The sequence below is a fragment of the Daldinia decipiens genome (genome assembly GCF_022478715.1).
Source record: "Daldinia decipiens strain CBS 113046 unplaced genomic scaffold F4813scaffold_3, whole genome shotgun sequence".
Taxonomy (NCBI): domain Eukaryota; kingdom Fungi; phylum Ascomycota; class Sordariomycetes; order Xylariales; family Hypoxylaceae; genus Daldinia; species Daldinia decipiens.
In genome coordinates, this window is record NW_026054546.1 from 226,818 (window position 1) to 240,266 (window position 13,449).

The 13,449-nt window shown below is 45.9% G+C and overlaps 5 protein-coding genes across 5 annotated transcripts; 2 read left to right on the plus strand and 3 right to left on the minus strand.

The window, feature by feature from the left end:
- Positions 1-259: 259 nt before the first annotated feature.
- F4813DRAFT_345009 (Pep3/Vps18/deep orange family-domain-containing protein) lies at positions 260-3,357 on the minus strand. The gene is made up of 2 exons (XM_049241718.1): positions 2,997-3,357; positions 260-2,940 (listed from the first exon to the last, which is right to left on the minus strand). The coding sequence occupies exons 1-2, from the start codon at positions 3,211-3,213 to the stop codon at positions 338-340; spliced, it is 2,820 nt and encodes a 939-aa protein (XP_049103576.1). The 5' UTR covers positions 3,214-3,357; the 3' UTR covers positions 260-337.
- Positions 3,358-3,692: 335 nt separating this feature from the next.
- On the minus strand, positions 3,693-6,207 carry F4813DRAFT_345011 (S-adenosyl-L-methionine-dependent methyltransferase). Its single transcript, XM_049241719.1, has 2 exons — positions 5,511-6,207; positions 3,693-5,455 (listed from the first exon to the last, which is right to left on the minus strand). The coding sequence occupies exons 1-2, from the start codon at positions 5,906-5,908 to the stop codon at positions 4,363-4,365; spliced, it is 1,491 nt and encodes a 496-aa protein (XP_049103577.1). The 5' UTR covers positions 5,909-6,207; the 3' UTR covers positions 3,693-4,362.
- Positions 6,157-6,999, plus strand: F4813DRAFT_345012 (uncharacterized protein; the record flags this gene model as incomplete). Its single annotated transcript, XM_049241720.1, has 2 exons — positions 6,157-6,822; positions 6,950-6,999. A coding segment is annotated over one exon (180 nt), but the record flags the coding sequence as incomplete, so codon positions are not given.
- A 22-nt stretch (positions 7,000-7,021) lies between these two features.
- Positions 7,022-9,784, minus strand: F4813DRAFT_345015 (NAD(P)-binding protein). Its single transcript, XM_049241721.1, has 4 exons — positions 9,087-9,784; positions 8,881-9,022; positions 8,292-8,827; positions 7,022-8,234 (listed from the first exon to the last, which is right to left on the minus strand). The coding sequence occupies exons 1-4, from the start codon at positions 9,124-9,126 to the stop codon at positions 7,708-7,710; spliced, it is 1,245 nt and encodes a 414-aa protein (XP_049103579.1). The 5' UTR covers positions 9,127-9,784; the 3' UTR covers positions 7,022-7,707.
- Positions 9,785-10,846: 1,062 nt separating this feature from the next.
- F4813DRAFT_166217 (TPT-domain-containing protein) lies at positions 10,847-12,786 on the plus strand. The gene is made up of 5 exons (XM_049239139.1): positions 10,847-10,939; positions 11,048-11,560; positions 11,619-12,248; positions 12,298-12,488; positions 12,544-12,786. Exons 2-5 carry the CDS (start codon positions 11,279-11,281, stop codon positions 12,581-12,583), a joined length of 1,143 nt encoding a protein of 380 aa, XP_049103580.1. The 5' UTR covers positions 10,847-10,939; positions 11,048-11,278; the 3' UTR covers positions 12,584-12,786.
- The last annotated feature ends 663 nt before the right edge of the window (positions 12,787-13,449 follow it).

Sequence of the window (13,449 nt, forward strand, 5' to 3'; positions counted from 1 at the left end):
TGATTTACGACGTTAATAAAAATCAATATCAATATCAAAACTAACAAAAGTGAAGTTGTAGATGTGGGTATCAATTTCTCTAACGTGCTATCGGTCTTTCGGGACAATGAGGAAACACAATCCTATCTGATATACAATACCGTTTCCGGCAACATATCGCAAGAATTATTGGGCCTACGAGTAGCGACCTTCTATATTATAGAGCCCACTCGCCCTTGTCATCGTCTGCCGTAATGAAGGGCTCGTCGATACGCTTAATAGCGTAGTCGCTGCATAGGATACTACACGACTCGTTAGCTTTACGACCCTGTTTCGTTGAGCGGAACGGTTCGTCAACTTACCATGCTGAAGCTACTAAAGCGTCTAGTTCCGCGACCATGGCATCCTTCCTAGCGCCGCTGACGAGTCCTTTGCTAATCTGCACCTGACACTCTTTGATACGCCTACTCTTGCTGACACCCGCCTGCTCCAGAACTTTTCTCCCGAGGCAGTCGGAATGGAATGCATGTTGACACGGGAAGACAAAGAATTGTCTGCTGAGGAGGGGTAAGGCACATACGTAGCATTTCTCGCCCGGCTCGACGATAGCATAGCGGTGATCGAGGCCGGCAATATCAATCTTGATGTTGGCGGCCGTCTGAGAGCTCTCATCCATCTCCTTTTTTAGGCTGTCGATATTGCGCGAATAATCTTCGAGCGCGTCGCAAATTTCATCCTTGAAGTCATCTATCACAACAAAATCAGGGAAGAAAGGGATTAAATCCTCGATCTTAAGGAGATCGCAGCGTTTTAGAAATTCGATGGCTGTCTTAATGCCGTTGGACTGTAAGATGACCTTACGAGCTACCGCGAGCCACAACTTCTTTCGCAGAGCAGGGTTAGACATAGGTCGGTCCGCAATTATAGAAGCGTATTCCACCTCGTTATGTGAAAGTGCAAGGTCTACGGCTTGGACATACTGTCCCATATTCGTGTAAATGTGTACGCATGAGAGGGTCCGTTTGTGCTGTATACACAACCGAAGCGCAAAATCAGGATCAAAATGAGGTTCTTCGCCTTGGGATTCGAGATACGCCAGGAGTCCTGACTCATCTTTAGACGCATGCGACGCGTAAATAGAAACAAGAGTGTTATGAACAGCCGCGTCTATGGAATGAAGCTGATTAATGACAAACTGTAGATACCTGATGGCTTGGTTTTGGAGGAATGACCCTTTGAAAGTCCTGTTGTAGTCGAGGAGCGCCGGGATGATCTTGCGCGGCTCGAGTTTGGGATGCCGCATCATGATCTCGACTAACTCATGTCCGACATGTGTCATTAATACGTTACTATACCGGTAGAAGACTTCTGGGTCTGTTTGCTTCTTGAGCACGTTCAGAGTTTCCGTCCATCGCTCCCTCTGTACCCAATACGATAGGACATAGTTGTAGTCGTTTACCGCGTTGGCAAAAAATAGAAGCTCATCTTCCCGAGCATGACTGCTAATGACATCGTACGTTGTTTTGCGATCGAGATCGGATTTGTGCTTGTTGACGAAGTCCTGGAACTCGCTTCGAATCGCATCGAGTTGGTGCCGTGACTCCTTTGCATTTCCATTTTCAGTTGACTCGGCTTCCACAGTAATGGAATCCTCGAGGGAGTTGAGCTTCGCCATGAATATCTCGACTAGCCACGTTGATATCATCATCCTTTGCATCGTAGATGACTTTTTGTACGTCGTTAGTTTTGTGATTAGATATTTCCGCAAGGCATCATTTTGGTTGTGATCAATGAAAGCAAGCGCAACGTCTTCAAACGGTTTGCTGCTTTTGCCATATACGCCAGCGGCCTCAACGAATAGCCCCTTTTCAACAAGATAATCGCCAGACGCCATTGAAACCGCGTCTTTTTGGGCCAGAGTATGAGCATATTGCATGGCCATATCAAACTGTTGTCTCTGTAGCATAATTCGCCATATGTCCCGATCCTCATCTCTAACAACGATCTCGAATATCTCTTGGGCGGTAAAAAGCCAGAACGTGTTTTTTTGTTGGTCGATATATAGACCTAGGGCTTTCTGTCCCTGGTCTAAAATTAATTGATCATACACAACCGACCCAGTTAATCGATTGATTGCTACGATACGACCGCCAACTAGGCCGATGATGTGCCATTGGGTCAACGAGATCGCGTCAATAGACTCGGACGGGGTCTTTTTCCGTCCCGATGCCTCTGTCGAGACGACTTGCGACCTTGACAGGAGTTTCGACTCGGCGAACACCTTGTTTCCAAGATCATTGTTCATCGGAGTTGTTGCAAGCTTCCCGTGATAGACACCGTGTGAAGAAAGCCACGCAAAGGCTCGGTCTGGAACGGCATCCTCGTAAATATGAGAATTTGGAGGATCTGGTGAGACAGCAAGCATCGAAGGTGCAGTAGTCGAGCCTCGCGACATTTCATGTATAATGGGTTGCTCGGAGTCGAATAACCTCGTATAGATGGAACCGCTCCCGTCATGACTACTCCGTCCAACCTTGCCTACGAGATGAAGTATACGACTTTGCGTAGCGAAAACTACTCTCCTTACATCGACTTTCCCACCCATATTATCAACCCAAAGTCCCGTGATTGGTCCATCGGGAAGCTTATGTAGCACCTTTAAGTATTTCTCCTCTTTCCTGTAGAACTCGGTTGAGGTTTCAATAAATGTTTCGTATATATTTCCATCGGAGGCCCCTATCAGGATCTCTCGTGTCGTAGCTGTTGGCAGAGATGGGTTCCAAGCCACGGACTCAACAGAGACTCCGCGCAACCTACTTAGCGGTCGTGGTTGGCGTGACTGGGTGTGTAGGTAATAGTTCTCGCTGAGAGAAGTACATATGAGCAGGTGAGAGGCCGTGGGATCAAGGAACATGCGCCGGATGGTGCCTACTTCGGAAACTCGCCTAGGAAGGTCGATATCTACGAGTAGCTTCTGTTAGTAGCACTCTAATGATTGAACCTCCATGCCAGCTCACCGTCTATATCTTCTGGTCGGTTTAAATCGATGCGCAATATGCGCCCATTAGACAAGGCTAGGACCAGCACATTGTTGGCAACCTGGGCAGCGACAAAGTCGGCGGCGATGGAGAATTGGAGTTGTACCGGTTCGACATCGAATATAGGTAAACTTTCGACAGTAAGATCGTGCACGCCGTTGGCGGCAACAAAGCCGTTGGTTGCTTCTAGCGACATCTGGAAATCTATTTGGTCATGTTGAAGAGGCTAGGTCGCAACAGGTCGCAAAGCTGTCTGTTGGTTGCGGTTATATGGCGTTAGGCAGAGGTAACCTTTATTTAAGTTCTGAGCTCGCTGGAATTGTTGGAGTTGATGGGAGCTCGGCCGTACATGTTTAAGGTATCTTAGGTTAGGTACCTTAGGTTAGGTACCTCCTAAGGTTACCTTACCCTATTAGATACATGGTATTGGCCTAATAGGTATTGTACAACAAAGCGGGCCGGAACTATCCGGATTATGCAAGTACCTAGGTAGTGCAGCAATGATGTAACTTCAATTGAAGGCAGCTGGGCACTTAAAGCGCCTCAAGATTGACATCACATCTGTTTAGTATACATACCTCCTAGGTACGTAACTCAATCTAATTGTTCATGTAAATCATATATATTATCCCGAAAGGCTTCATTCACAATATCGTAAAAATCAAGTTCGAAAAATGGCCTATAAACTTTTGGCTTTATATTATCTAGGTTAGTTAACTTTTATAGTTAATGATAATCCTTAAGAGCTTTATTGCTCGTGTATAATAGATCGCAACAATGCGATTATAAACAGATGGGTAGGCATATACAGGGTCTCATGTTGACCCAGTCTACCTTTATATACCCGAAATCCCAAATACCCTAATATCCTGAATATCCTCCATATCCTATTCACAAAATAACACGAGACTTAAGCTAAATTTACCCAGCCTATATTCCTCTTGTTTCTCCATGGGCATTGGAGATTATATGTCTGTATCGAAACTGTTCTTGTTACTGTTCTTGTTATCCATGGAGGTATGGATAAATATTTACCGGTGAGATGGGTATCGGGCTCTGATCTCATTCGGTCTATGTTCATCGGGTTCCGCCAATCTTCTATGTCGAAACTTGTTCGCGGCTCTCATCGTGATATCGTGACTTTGACCATCGTTGACTTTGCGGGATTTCCATACGCTAATATTGTGTTTAATGCACGGAACGGTCTAGATGATATTGGTGGGTTTCTCCCCCCTGAATGATCATCTGCCTTGATCTGACCGCTTCAAATCAAATATTATACCAACGGTGCCGTTATTTTTGCTCAGTCCTGACACATTGCTTCAGTCGGTTGAGAGTTTTGGTTCTAGCCTGATTGAAGAGATTTGCTGTTTGCAACGCTCGTTGGACCACGAGATGGGAATGAGCAAAAGCCGCTTCCTCCATCCGTCAGACCATCTGTCAGATTACTCTCATCTGCATCGGTGTCCTCCAGTATATCCAGATATTTCTCTTGTATCACAGGGATGGGCTCGCGAGACGGTAATCTAGACCACCGGTTGTATGGGCTTGGTTTCCTCCCCTTCAATACTCTGACTTTGGCAACGAATCCCTTTGCTCTCTTAGAGTTGAGTGCCATCGCCATCAGTTCTTCACCGATCTGGTCGCAAGCCAAACGGACTTGATCCGGTTCCCACCCCTTGTACTTGGTCAGAAGCCTCAGGCATATCGATTCGCATCCGTTCAGCATAGAAAGAAGCCAAAACTTTCCGGTAGAGCCGTCTTCGGTCCTTAGAGGGATAGCGTGCTCGGTTAGTTGGACATCAACATAGCCTGCATTAACCAGAAACCTAGGTTCTAGATGGGCAACACCACGCGGCCTCCCGTGCAGCAAAGAAGCCTCACGGACGTCGTGTAATGCCTTGTGTACCAAGGACTCGGGCTCGAAGAATGAGTGAAGATTGCTTATTCCTCGATGATCATCGAAATCCAACACTTCGATCCATCCGCCGGGTTTGATACAGTGGAAAGCAGATCGGTAAATATGATGCCAATCAGAAAACGATCCTTGTAAGTCTCTTACGTGTACTAAGTCATAGTGATTCGGTGGTCGTTCCCATTCCAGCTCGGCATCGTCAATTTCCCAGAAGATATTTTGCGGAACTCGACGTTCAAAAATATTAGAGATGTCAGTTCCGGTTACTTCGCAGTCGGGATAAAGTTCAGCCATATCTATGGCCCATTCGCCGACGGCAGTGCCAATATCCAGGATGTGAGTAGGCGCTTCTAAAGGCACGCTTGTTAATTCGCCATCGAACGTTTTCAGGTAGACCTGATTCATCAGCTGCAATCGAACTTGCTCGTCGTCGTCGTTTGGCATGTAATATGAGCCGCAATACCGTCGTCCATTTTCCATCACGTAGTTAAGATCTAGTTCGTTGATTGACCGTGTTGAGTTTCTATTCAGTATTAGCATTACTCGTTACGCTGTTGTCAGTCTTGATGTGGGCTTACACGGTCCCGTCTTCTACACTACCTTCGCTCTCAACCGAATGCTCCACCCGATACACCACTGCACGGCCACCCGGATGATGGCTTCGGGAATAGATAGAGCCAGCATCGAACTGGCTTGCCCTCGTCTCATCATTCGCCTCAAACACATGACCGCTCGGCTCTACAACGCTCATCGTCCACGCACTTAAACCGTCGCTTGTGACATCTTCGGTGGAGATGTCGTCGTCCAGCTCCGGCACAGGAAGCTCGGAGCTAACTACGCTACGGCCTGTTTCGGTACTGGGGGGGCCGATAGACGAGCTGGTGGCACTAGTCCCATACGACGGCATGATTGCTGCTGGTCCACGCGGTGCCGTAACCTGTCTTGTTTCGTCGCTTGTCCTTCTCTTCCTTTTCATCACAGTCGTACTAGAGGATTCTTAACTGCTGATGAGGCATTTGGTCGCACAGCTCCTCCTAACTCTCCTGATGAAATCCCACTGACTACCGACGTCTTCGTAAACCGTGTGGCCCAGAGATGGATGCGTAAGCGAAGGAGCACCTTTGTCTGACGCAGCGCTTAAAAAACTGATCTCTAGAATATTTAGCCAGTGAGGAGTTCGTAGACGATCCGGTGCCGGATACATTGGCAAGCAAAGACTGTCCACAGAGTGCGTATATACTAGTTTACGATCGTCATTTCAATTCGTTTCGAGCATACGGATAAAAATAAAAATAAAAATAAAAATAAAAACAGCCACTACGCAAGGCTTAGGCAGCGGAACGAGATGAGGAAATGGGCTACGAGAAAGCGGAGGATAGTCACAGGCAAATATGTTAACGATTGGCTACCGACTTGATCACCACCCAGACAACGTCTACAAAGTAAGAGAAGACAGTTGGGGGGCAACTCCTTCGATCCAATGAGCGGTCTGCTTCATTACTGTAACGTGGAGTCGTAGACAAGGGAATGAACCACATGGTCATTGCCACCCATGCCAGTGGAATCCTCCCCTATTCCCTATTCTATATTCGCCCTGCACACATTATGCCTAGGCATGTTACGTATATATGTCCGTATGTATGTATGCATATGTATTTGTATGCAGCCCTTCACCTTGGATGCGGACGACTACAACGCTGAAAATATCGTGCCCTGGGAACCCTGAGAAGAGATTGGCTCGCCCTCGACTTTACCAGAGCTAAGGGTCCAAGCGTTCATATTCCGGTTCTGTTTGATTGGACCCGAATGGGTGGGCAAACCCGTCCGCCCCCGACCCTGAGGAACCCTGTCATTCTCACTGGATGATCAGACTTTAAAAGGTTGCTTAAGGTAAGAGAAGTTACCTAAGCCATCGTCATCGCCATCATCACGAGAGGAAGACTCATGAGATATCAATGCTAATTTGGGAACAAACACACTTGTCTGCATAAATAAATGTACTCATAGCTCTAAATAGGAACGCGTGTCTTCTTCGTCTTATCCTTCCCACTTTTGGCAGGCGACAGAAACGTTGGTGCACATGCCCTTGAGGAATGTCGAGGTTTCGGCTCTACGCTGTCGATTTCATTGGATAAACAGCCGACACTATGTACCGTATGTACGCAGTAAAGTACATATGTCCCCAGTTTGACAGGCTGGTCAACTGAAAACCCCCGGCTTTGGAAGTTTTCAATCGAACCATGGGCCCCCAGCTGCAGTCGTGATATGCTGGAAGCGATTTCCGGTTCGGACGTGCATCGCTAATAATCCTAATAATCCCCGAAATACCGGATTAAGTAGTCCCGAATAGGAGAGAATTGCACAATGTAATGATATTTCCATGCGTATATCATGCAGGCCGAAGCGCGATTAGCAGACCGTTTAACCACAACCCTTACTTACACCTAGACATTATCACAACATGTTATAGTTACCTCTAACTAACTACACTAAGTTTACAGTAAGTTTATTACGAGCTCATCATAGCCTCTAATCTAGCTTTACCGAATACTTGATGAAAATCTTTCGTTCAAGTAGCAATGGGAATATTCTTCACGCCGCTTGCATCTTCCGTCTATGACGCTGCTTATAACAACACACTCTATAACCCAAAATCTTGGGGTTCATTGCGCAGATCATCCCAATTCGCACCATTGCATTTCCCATTATGATAGTGCCGGATAACCACCTACGGAGGTTCTTCCCATCTGGGGGTGAACTCCGGTTGTATAACCACTACCCAGGCGACTTCCGTTTCTTTGGTAACTGAGGCTCATCACAAATCTCTTCCTTATCAGATACCACTTCAGCTTCAACGACAATCGGAAAGGGGCTGAGGACTTTGCTAATGTCACCCCACCATTCTTCGCCGAACCGTTTATACCAGTCAACAGTGATCTTTAACCCATCAGCGAAAGAAGTCTTCTGGTCCCAACCGAGATGTCGAAGTTTAGTAGCGTCGATGGCGTATCTATGATCGTTGAATGGTCTATCATGCGTATATTTAACCCACTTGTTGAAGTCTTCTTGACTCTCGTGAGGGATGTCCATCTCTTTCAACACCATTTTACATAGCTGGATGTTAGAAATCTCGTCGTGTGATCCTACATTATAGACCTGGCCGAGAGTGCCTTTATGTAGGATCGTATCGAACGCATCAGCCGCATCGCCAGCATATAAATATCTTCGGGTAGGGCTCCCATCACCGTGGAGTACCGTCGGCCTCTGACGATTCAACAAGCAGATGAATTTAGGAATTATTTCTGCTTCGTGGTAAGTTATGTGCGTGTTCTTGTGTGTTGTTTGAATATGGTTCTTACTTTCGGGAAATTGATGTGGCCCGTAGACGTTATTGCTTCTGACAATAATGACTGGAAGCTTGAAGCTCTTCATATAAGAGTTCACAAGCATTTCGGCGGCGGCTTTGCTCGCGGCGTAAGGATTAGTTGGAGATAGAATACTCGCTTCCATTAGATCATCATCGTCGTCTTTAACCTCGCCATATACTTCATCAGTAGATATGTGAATAAATCGCTTCACTCCAACCTTCTTCGCGCTCTCTAGCATAACATGAGTACCGTACACGTTCGTGTGAGTAAATCCATACGAGTTCCCGAAGCTCAAGTCGACATGTGACTGAGCTGCAAAATGGAATATAGTGTCGATGTTGAAGCGCTCCATACAATCGAGCACTTCGGAAGGGTTGGTGATATCTCCATGGTAGAATGTAAAGTTCCTCTTATCATTGAGCATACGGGTGTTGTTCAATGATGAGCAATAATCTAATTTATCAAAGGAGACAATATTGTAGGCTTCGGGGTAGGTCAAGGTGAGATGACGGACGAGCCAACAAGCTCTTCGATCATTTATTAGCTGTAATGTGGAACCTGGAGGCTCATGAAAACTTACATAAAGCCGGCACCACCAGTGATCATAATATTCTTGACATCTGGTAAGGCCTCGAACTTTGTGGTCCCGGTCAATACAGGAGCCTGCTTCCAAATCCCATAATCCTCGAAGAACCTAGGCTTCATGGTCCTATTATTGGGAGCTAAATACGCAATGTGGTAAGTCGTCTCGGTCAGCATCGGGTGACGTTGCGGGCAGGCACTTACACTGCACCCCATTGGTGCCGTTTAGGTGTGGCGCGGTCATAGCGTGCAGAATGAGAACCCAGAAATTCGCCGGTGGATCAGTCCGAGGCTCGAAAAGTGTATGTATGAATGTCCTTTAGGATCCTTTGAGTAAGGAAGAGGTCAGACGTGTAATACGATCTGGACAATTAGGAGAAATGTGTAGGTTAACAAGGTCCGTTCTTTTCTTCGTCTAGCACAGGAGGGTTTCCGGGGTGGACAGATATCCAGATGCAGATCTTTTGAACAGCCCGGTTGTAAGTCGCAAGCCGCAAGTCTCAAGTCGCAACTCGACGCAAGACAGTCTCTCTAGCTTGTCCGACACCTAAATCCAAGGAACCGGGAACGAAGTGCGCCAACGAAAAAGCAGCTAGGTTATACCCATACGATTAGTCTTAGATTTGGCCATTCGTGAATATGTAAAAGTACACGTTAGACAATAGGTTGATAAGACTTGGCTAGGAGCGCAGTCCGACTAAGAGATCTGGCAACAAGTATTATACCTTATTATACCTTATTATACTCGGCACAAAGACGCAATAGCCGGTCTATAGTCGAACCTCGTAAAAATTGAAAGTGGTATCATGAACAAATCTCGTCAGTATAAACCGGTTTACGTATTGAAAACGAATCGATCGAGTTGAAACGAATGACGGCGCGCGTCTTTGAACATTTAAGATAATTTAACAAGACCATCGATCGGCAGCGATCGGCCATGAGGTTAAGCAGGTACACTGGCAACTTTGTAGCACATAGACCCACATGCAGCCCGCCGGGCCACGACATACCTATGCTAGGTACAGTACCTAGGTAGGTACCTCTTACATTGATGTAAGAGGTAACTTCCAAGGTTGAACATTAAACATTGAAGCTCCTAATGGACAACATACCAGCATATCAACATCAACATTGTTAATTATATAAGTCATAGCTAAAGATACTAAAATATCCAAGTCGTTAGCTTACGTGTCATAATTACTAATTACAAGATGCCCAGGCGAGAATTGAGTTGGCATGACTAAATCGTATATTCGTATCTCGCCTACTCTCCCATTCCTAATTACATCTACCTACATGTAGGTAATTATATGGCAATCATAATCCTTTTTAGCCCACATTGTGACATCCTCGGCCCAAGAAGTGTAGCACTTACCCACTGTTTATAGGCAAAGGTAAGAGGTACCTAAGCATCCATTATTCTCCGGGGAAAGATCAAACACCCAAGTTACGATGCTTCAACAAAGTACCTAACCCGTAGCGCCGGGTTCTTTATATGATATAGACGATATACATGTTAGGGTTTCGATAGAACAACCAATACCATCTCGTGGATAGACATACCCAACCTCAAGGAAGCTTATCTGCCTATCCCGTAAGCAGGTGGCTTGCATGGTGCTGTTTGCTGTTTCCCGTCTTATATCATCATGCTTGCCATCGTTGCTGAAAATCCAAGTGGATCAACCTAGGATCAACCTGCCTACCTAAAGCATATATACAGTAAAATGATTGGTGGATTGGTTGAGAGATGGCAACATTGAAGTTAGAAAGTCCATTCTGTTTTTGGTTTCAATCATGGGAAAGTGCATGTAAGACTGTAAGTTAATACAACGAAAGTTTGTGCCTATGTAGTTCTTTGCTACGAGCTTAGAGCTAATCCTGCATCCCATTATCCTGCAATTCAAGTAAGTCGGCCGCTCGGCACCCCCTTGTAACACGCGACTTAAACAGGTTATCTCATACCTCTTGGGAAGCCACCTGCAGGCAGGTAAGGTTATGTACCTACCTACCTAGGTAGGTAAGTATATATCATACAAGCTTCATGTGTTGTTTAAGAGGTAGGTACTTCTTACATGCTAGTCACATACATTACACTAAAACTTAGTGGACTCCACGTTCCGTTCCCGCCTGGAGATCGGCTAAATAGCAGCTAAAATAGCAGCCAGTGCGACCAAATCACCAACGTTCAATCGGCTTGGATCTATCTTCATTCTGGAATCTGTCCATCGTCACCAAAACTGGTTATCTTGCGTTTCGAGAACAAAAGGATACTTTTACTTTTACTTCCTTTCCCTTACCATTGAGCCCACTCGTCACCCTCTCCACATGCTTAGATCTACCAACTGTAGGCGACGGGAACTTGGGCAGGTCCCGTCACATGTCTTGCGCCGCTCGATATGGCATCTTTAAGTGGTCACTCTGCACGGCCCTCGTCCGCTGCTTCGTCGTCCACGATAAATCCAAACGATAATGAAGGATTCGCTAGTTTCGATGGCACTCATAATGATTACAAGTCTCAGCGCATTGCTACAAGCGAAGATAATGCTAAAGACATCGAAGAAGGCGATGGGCTACTGGAGAAGGGAACGGACTATCAAGCTACCCGGAGCCCCCCAAAGAGTCGTTTTGGCTGGGCTGTTTTCTGGATAGTAGTAAACACTCTAGCGACGATAGGCATTGTATACTTTCCCTCTCGTTTCTATCTTGCGGGTGTAACTAACTTCTGTAATCCGCTAGGTTTTCACAAACAAGGCCATCTTCTCGGATCCATCTTTGAAGCTTGTGCAGTTAACATTTGCTGCTTTTCACTTCTTTATGACGTGGTTGCTTCTCTTCACATTGTCGCGGCCTCGTTTCGCGTACTTCAGTCCTCGCCGTATTGCTCTGCGAGATATTATCCCCCTCTCTGTCGCCATGTCGTTGAACGTTATCCTTCCAAATCTATCGTTGGCCTTCTCTTCCGTTACTTTCTATCAAGTTGCGCGCATTCTACTTACTCCGACTGTTGCGACTATGGATCTTATTTTATATAGGTCCATGTTGCCTCGAAATGCCGTTCTAGCTCTTATTCCTGCTTGCTTAGGTGTTGGTATGGTTTCTTACTATGACTCGCTCCCGACAAATGACGCCAATGTAAAGAGCACATCAAGTCTAGGCGTGATGTTCGCCTTTAGTGGTATATTTGCTTCGTCGCTATATACGGTATGGATCAAAAGCTACCAGCGAAAGCTAAAAGTGTCGAGTATGCAACTACTCTTCAACCAGGCGCCCGTCTCAGCATTCCTGCTGCTGTATGCTATTCCTTTCGTGGATACATTCCCTACCTGGACGGAAGTCTCGGCGACTCGGTGGATCATGATATTGATGGTAAGATAAAGAGACATATGTAATATCGAAGTTTGTGCTGATATTACAGTCGGGCGTATTTGCTGCTTTGATCAACCTATCACAATTTTTCATTATCGGACAAACAGGTCCAGTTTCGAGTACTGTTGTCGGGCATCTGAAAACGTGCCTCATAGTGGCGCTAGGTTGGGCTACATCTGGCAGGTCTGTCGGCGACAAATCAATCATAGGCGTTTTTATTGCGATAGGGGGGATTGTCACGTAAGTTGACATGGATTTTCTAGACATGAATTTCGATTTGCTAAATATGACTTAGGTACTCAGCCATAATGCTACGGCAGGCAACTCGCGGCTAAAGGCAACGCAATACCAAACGGGGTTATCGTTCCGTGCAGCAGCTGGGAGGATGGAGCTGCAATTACACTGGGCTACCAGAAGCTCACATATATATTATTAGGTTCGTATGGTTCCAGGCGTTATGACGGTATACGGAAGGTCTTTACAATCGGCGTGCCAGTATTTATTAGCAGGTCCCGATGATGCTTAAAGGCGTCGTAAGGGTTCCGAGGGGATTGCGGTAAACGGACGTACAATACGATACCCACCATACACAGGAGTGTTGGCTAAGATGTTAGAGAAATATTCAATAGACAGAAGTTTTGCTTCTCGGATATCATAAGCATCCTCCCTTACTTTTCTTATTTTTGGAAGTACAGCGCCAATGGATTTCAGCGAGGTATCCGAGTAAATGTTAAAGATGAGTTAGGTGTCTATTGCACCAAACCCGAGTGTGTAGGTAGGTAAATTAACCCGTCGAGTCGAGTAAGAAACTGCGTCATAAGTTCTATAGTTGAGAGTCCAAGTTGTATCGATATAATTCCTGACCTGGTATCTGCAGGTATTGACGGCCATGTAAATGTGATCCCGAATCTTCATGCCGAACTCTTAACATTCCCAACGCTCTTGTGCTGAAACTTGAGGCCTATCCTCTTCATGGCGATGCGCATCGGCACCGATCACAATGAAAATAAAAGGACAGCAAAAATTACACTCACTACGATCCACGAGGGATAATAGAAGAGGGTCAACTCCGCGTTGTGCAATGCAGGTTTCTCCCCTTAAGAATCCTCATTCTTGAGCAAAGATTCTCCGAGCAAGGTAAGTATGAAGAAGAAGAAAAGAAAAAGAAAAAATAGAATGCGGACAGAAGAACTGGAAATAT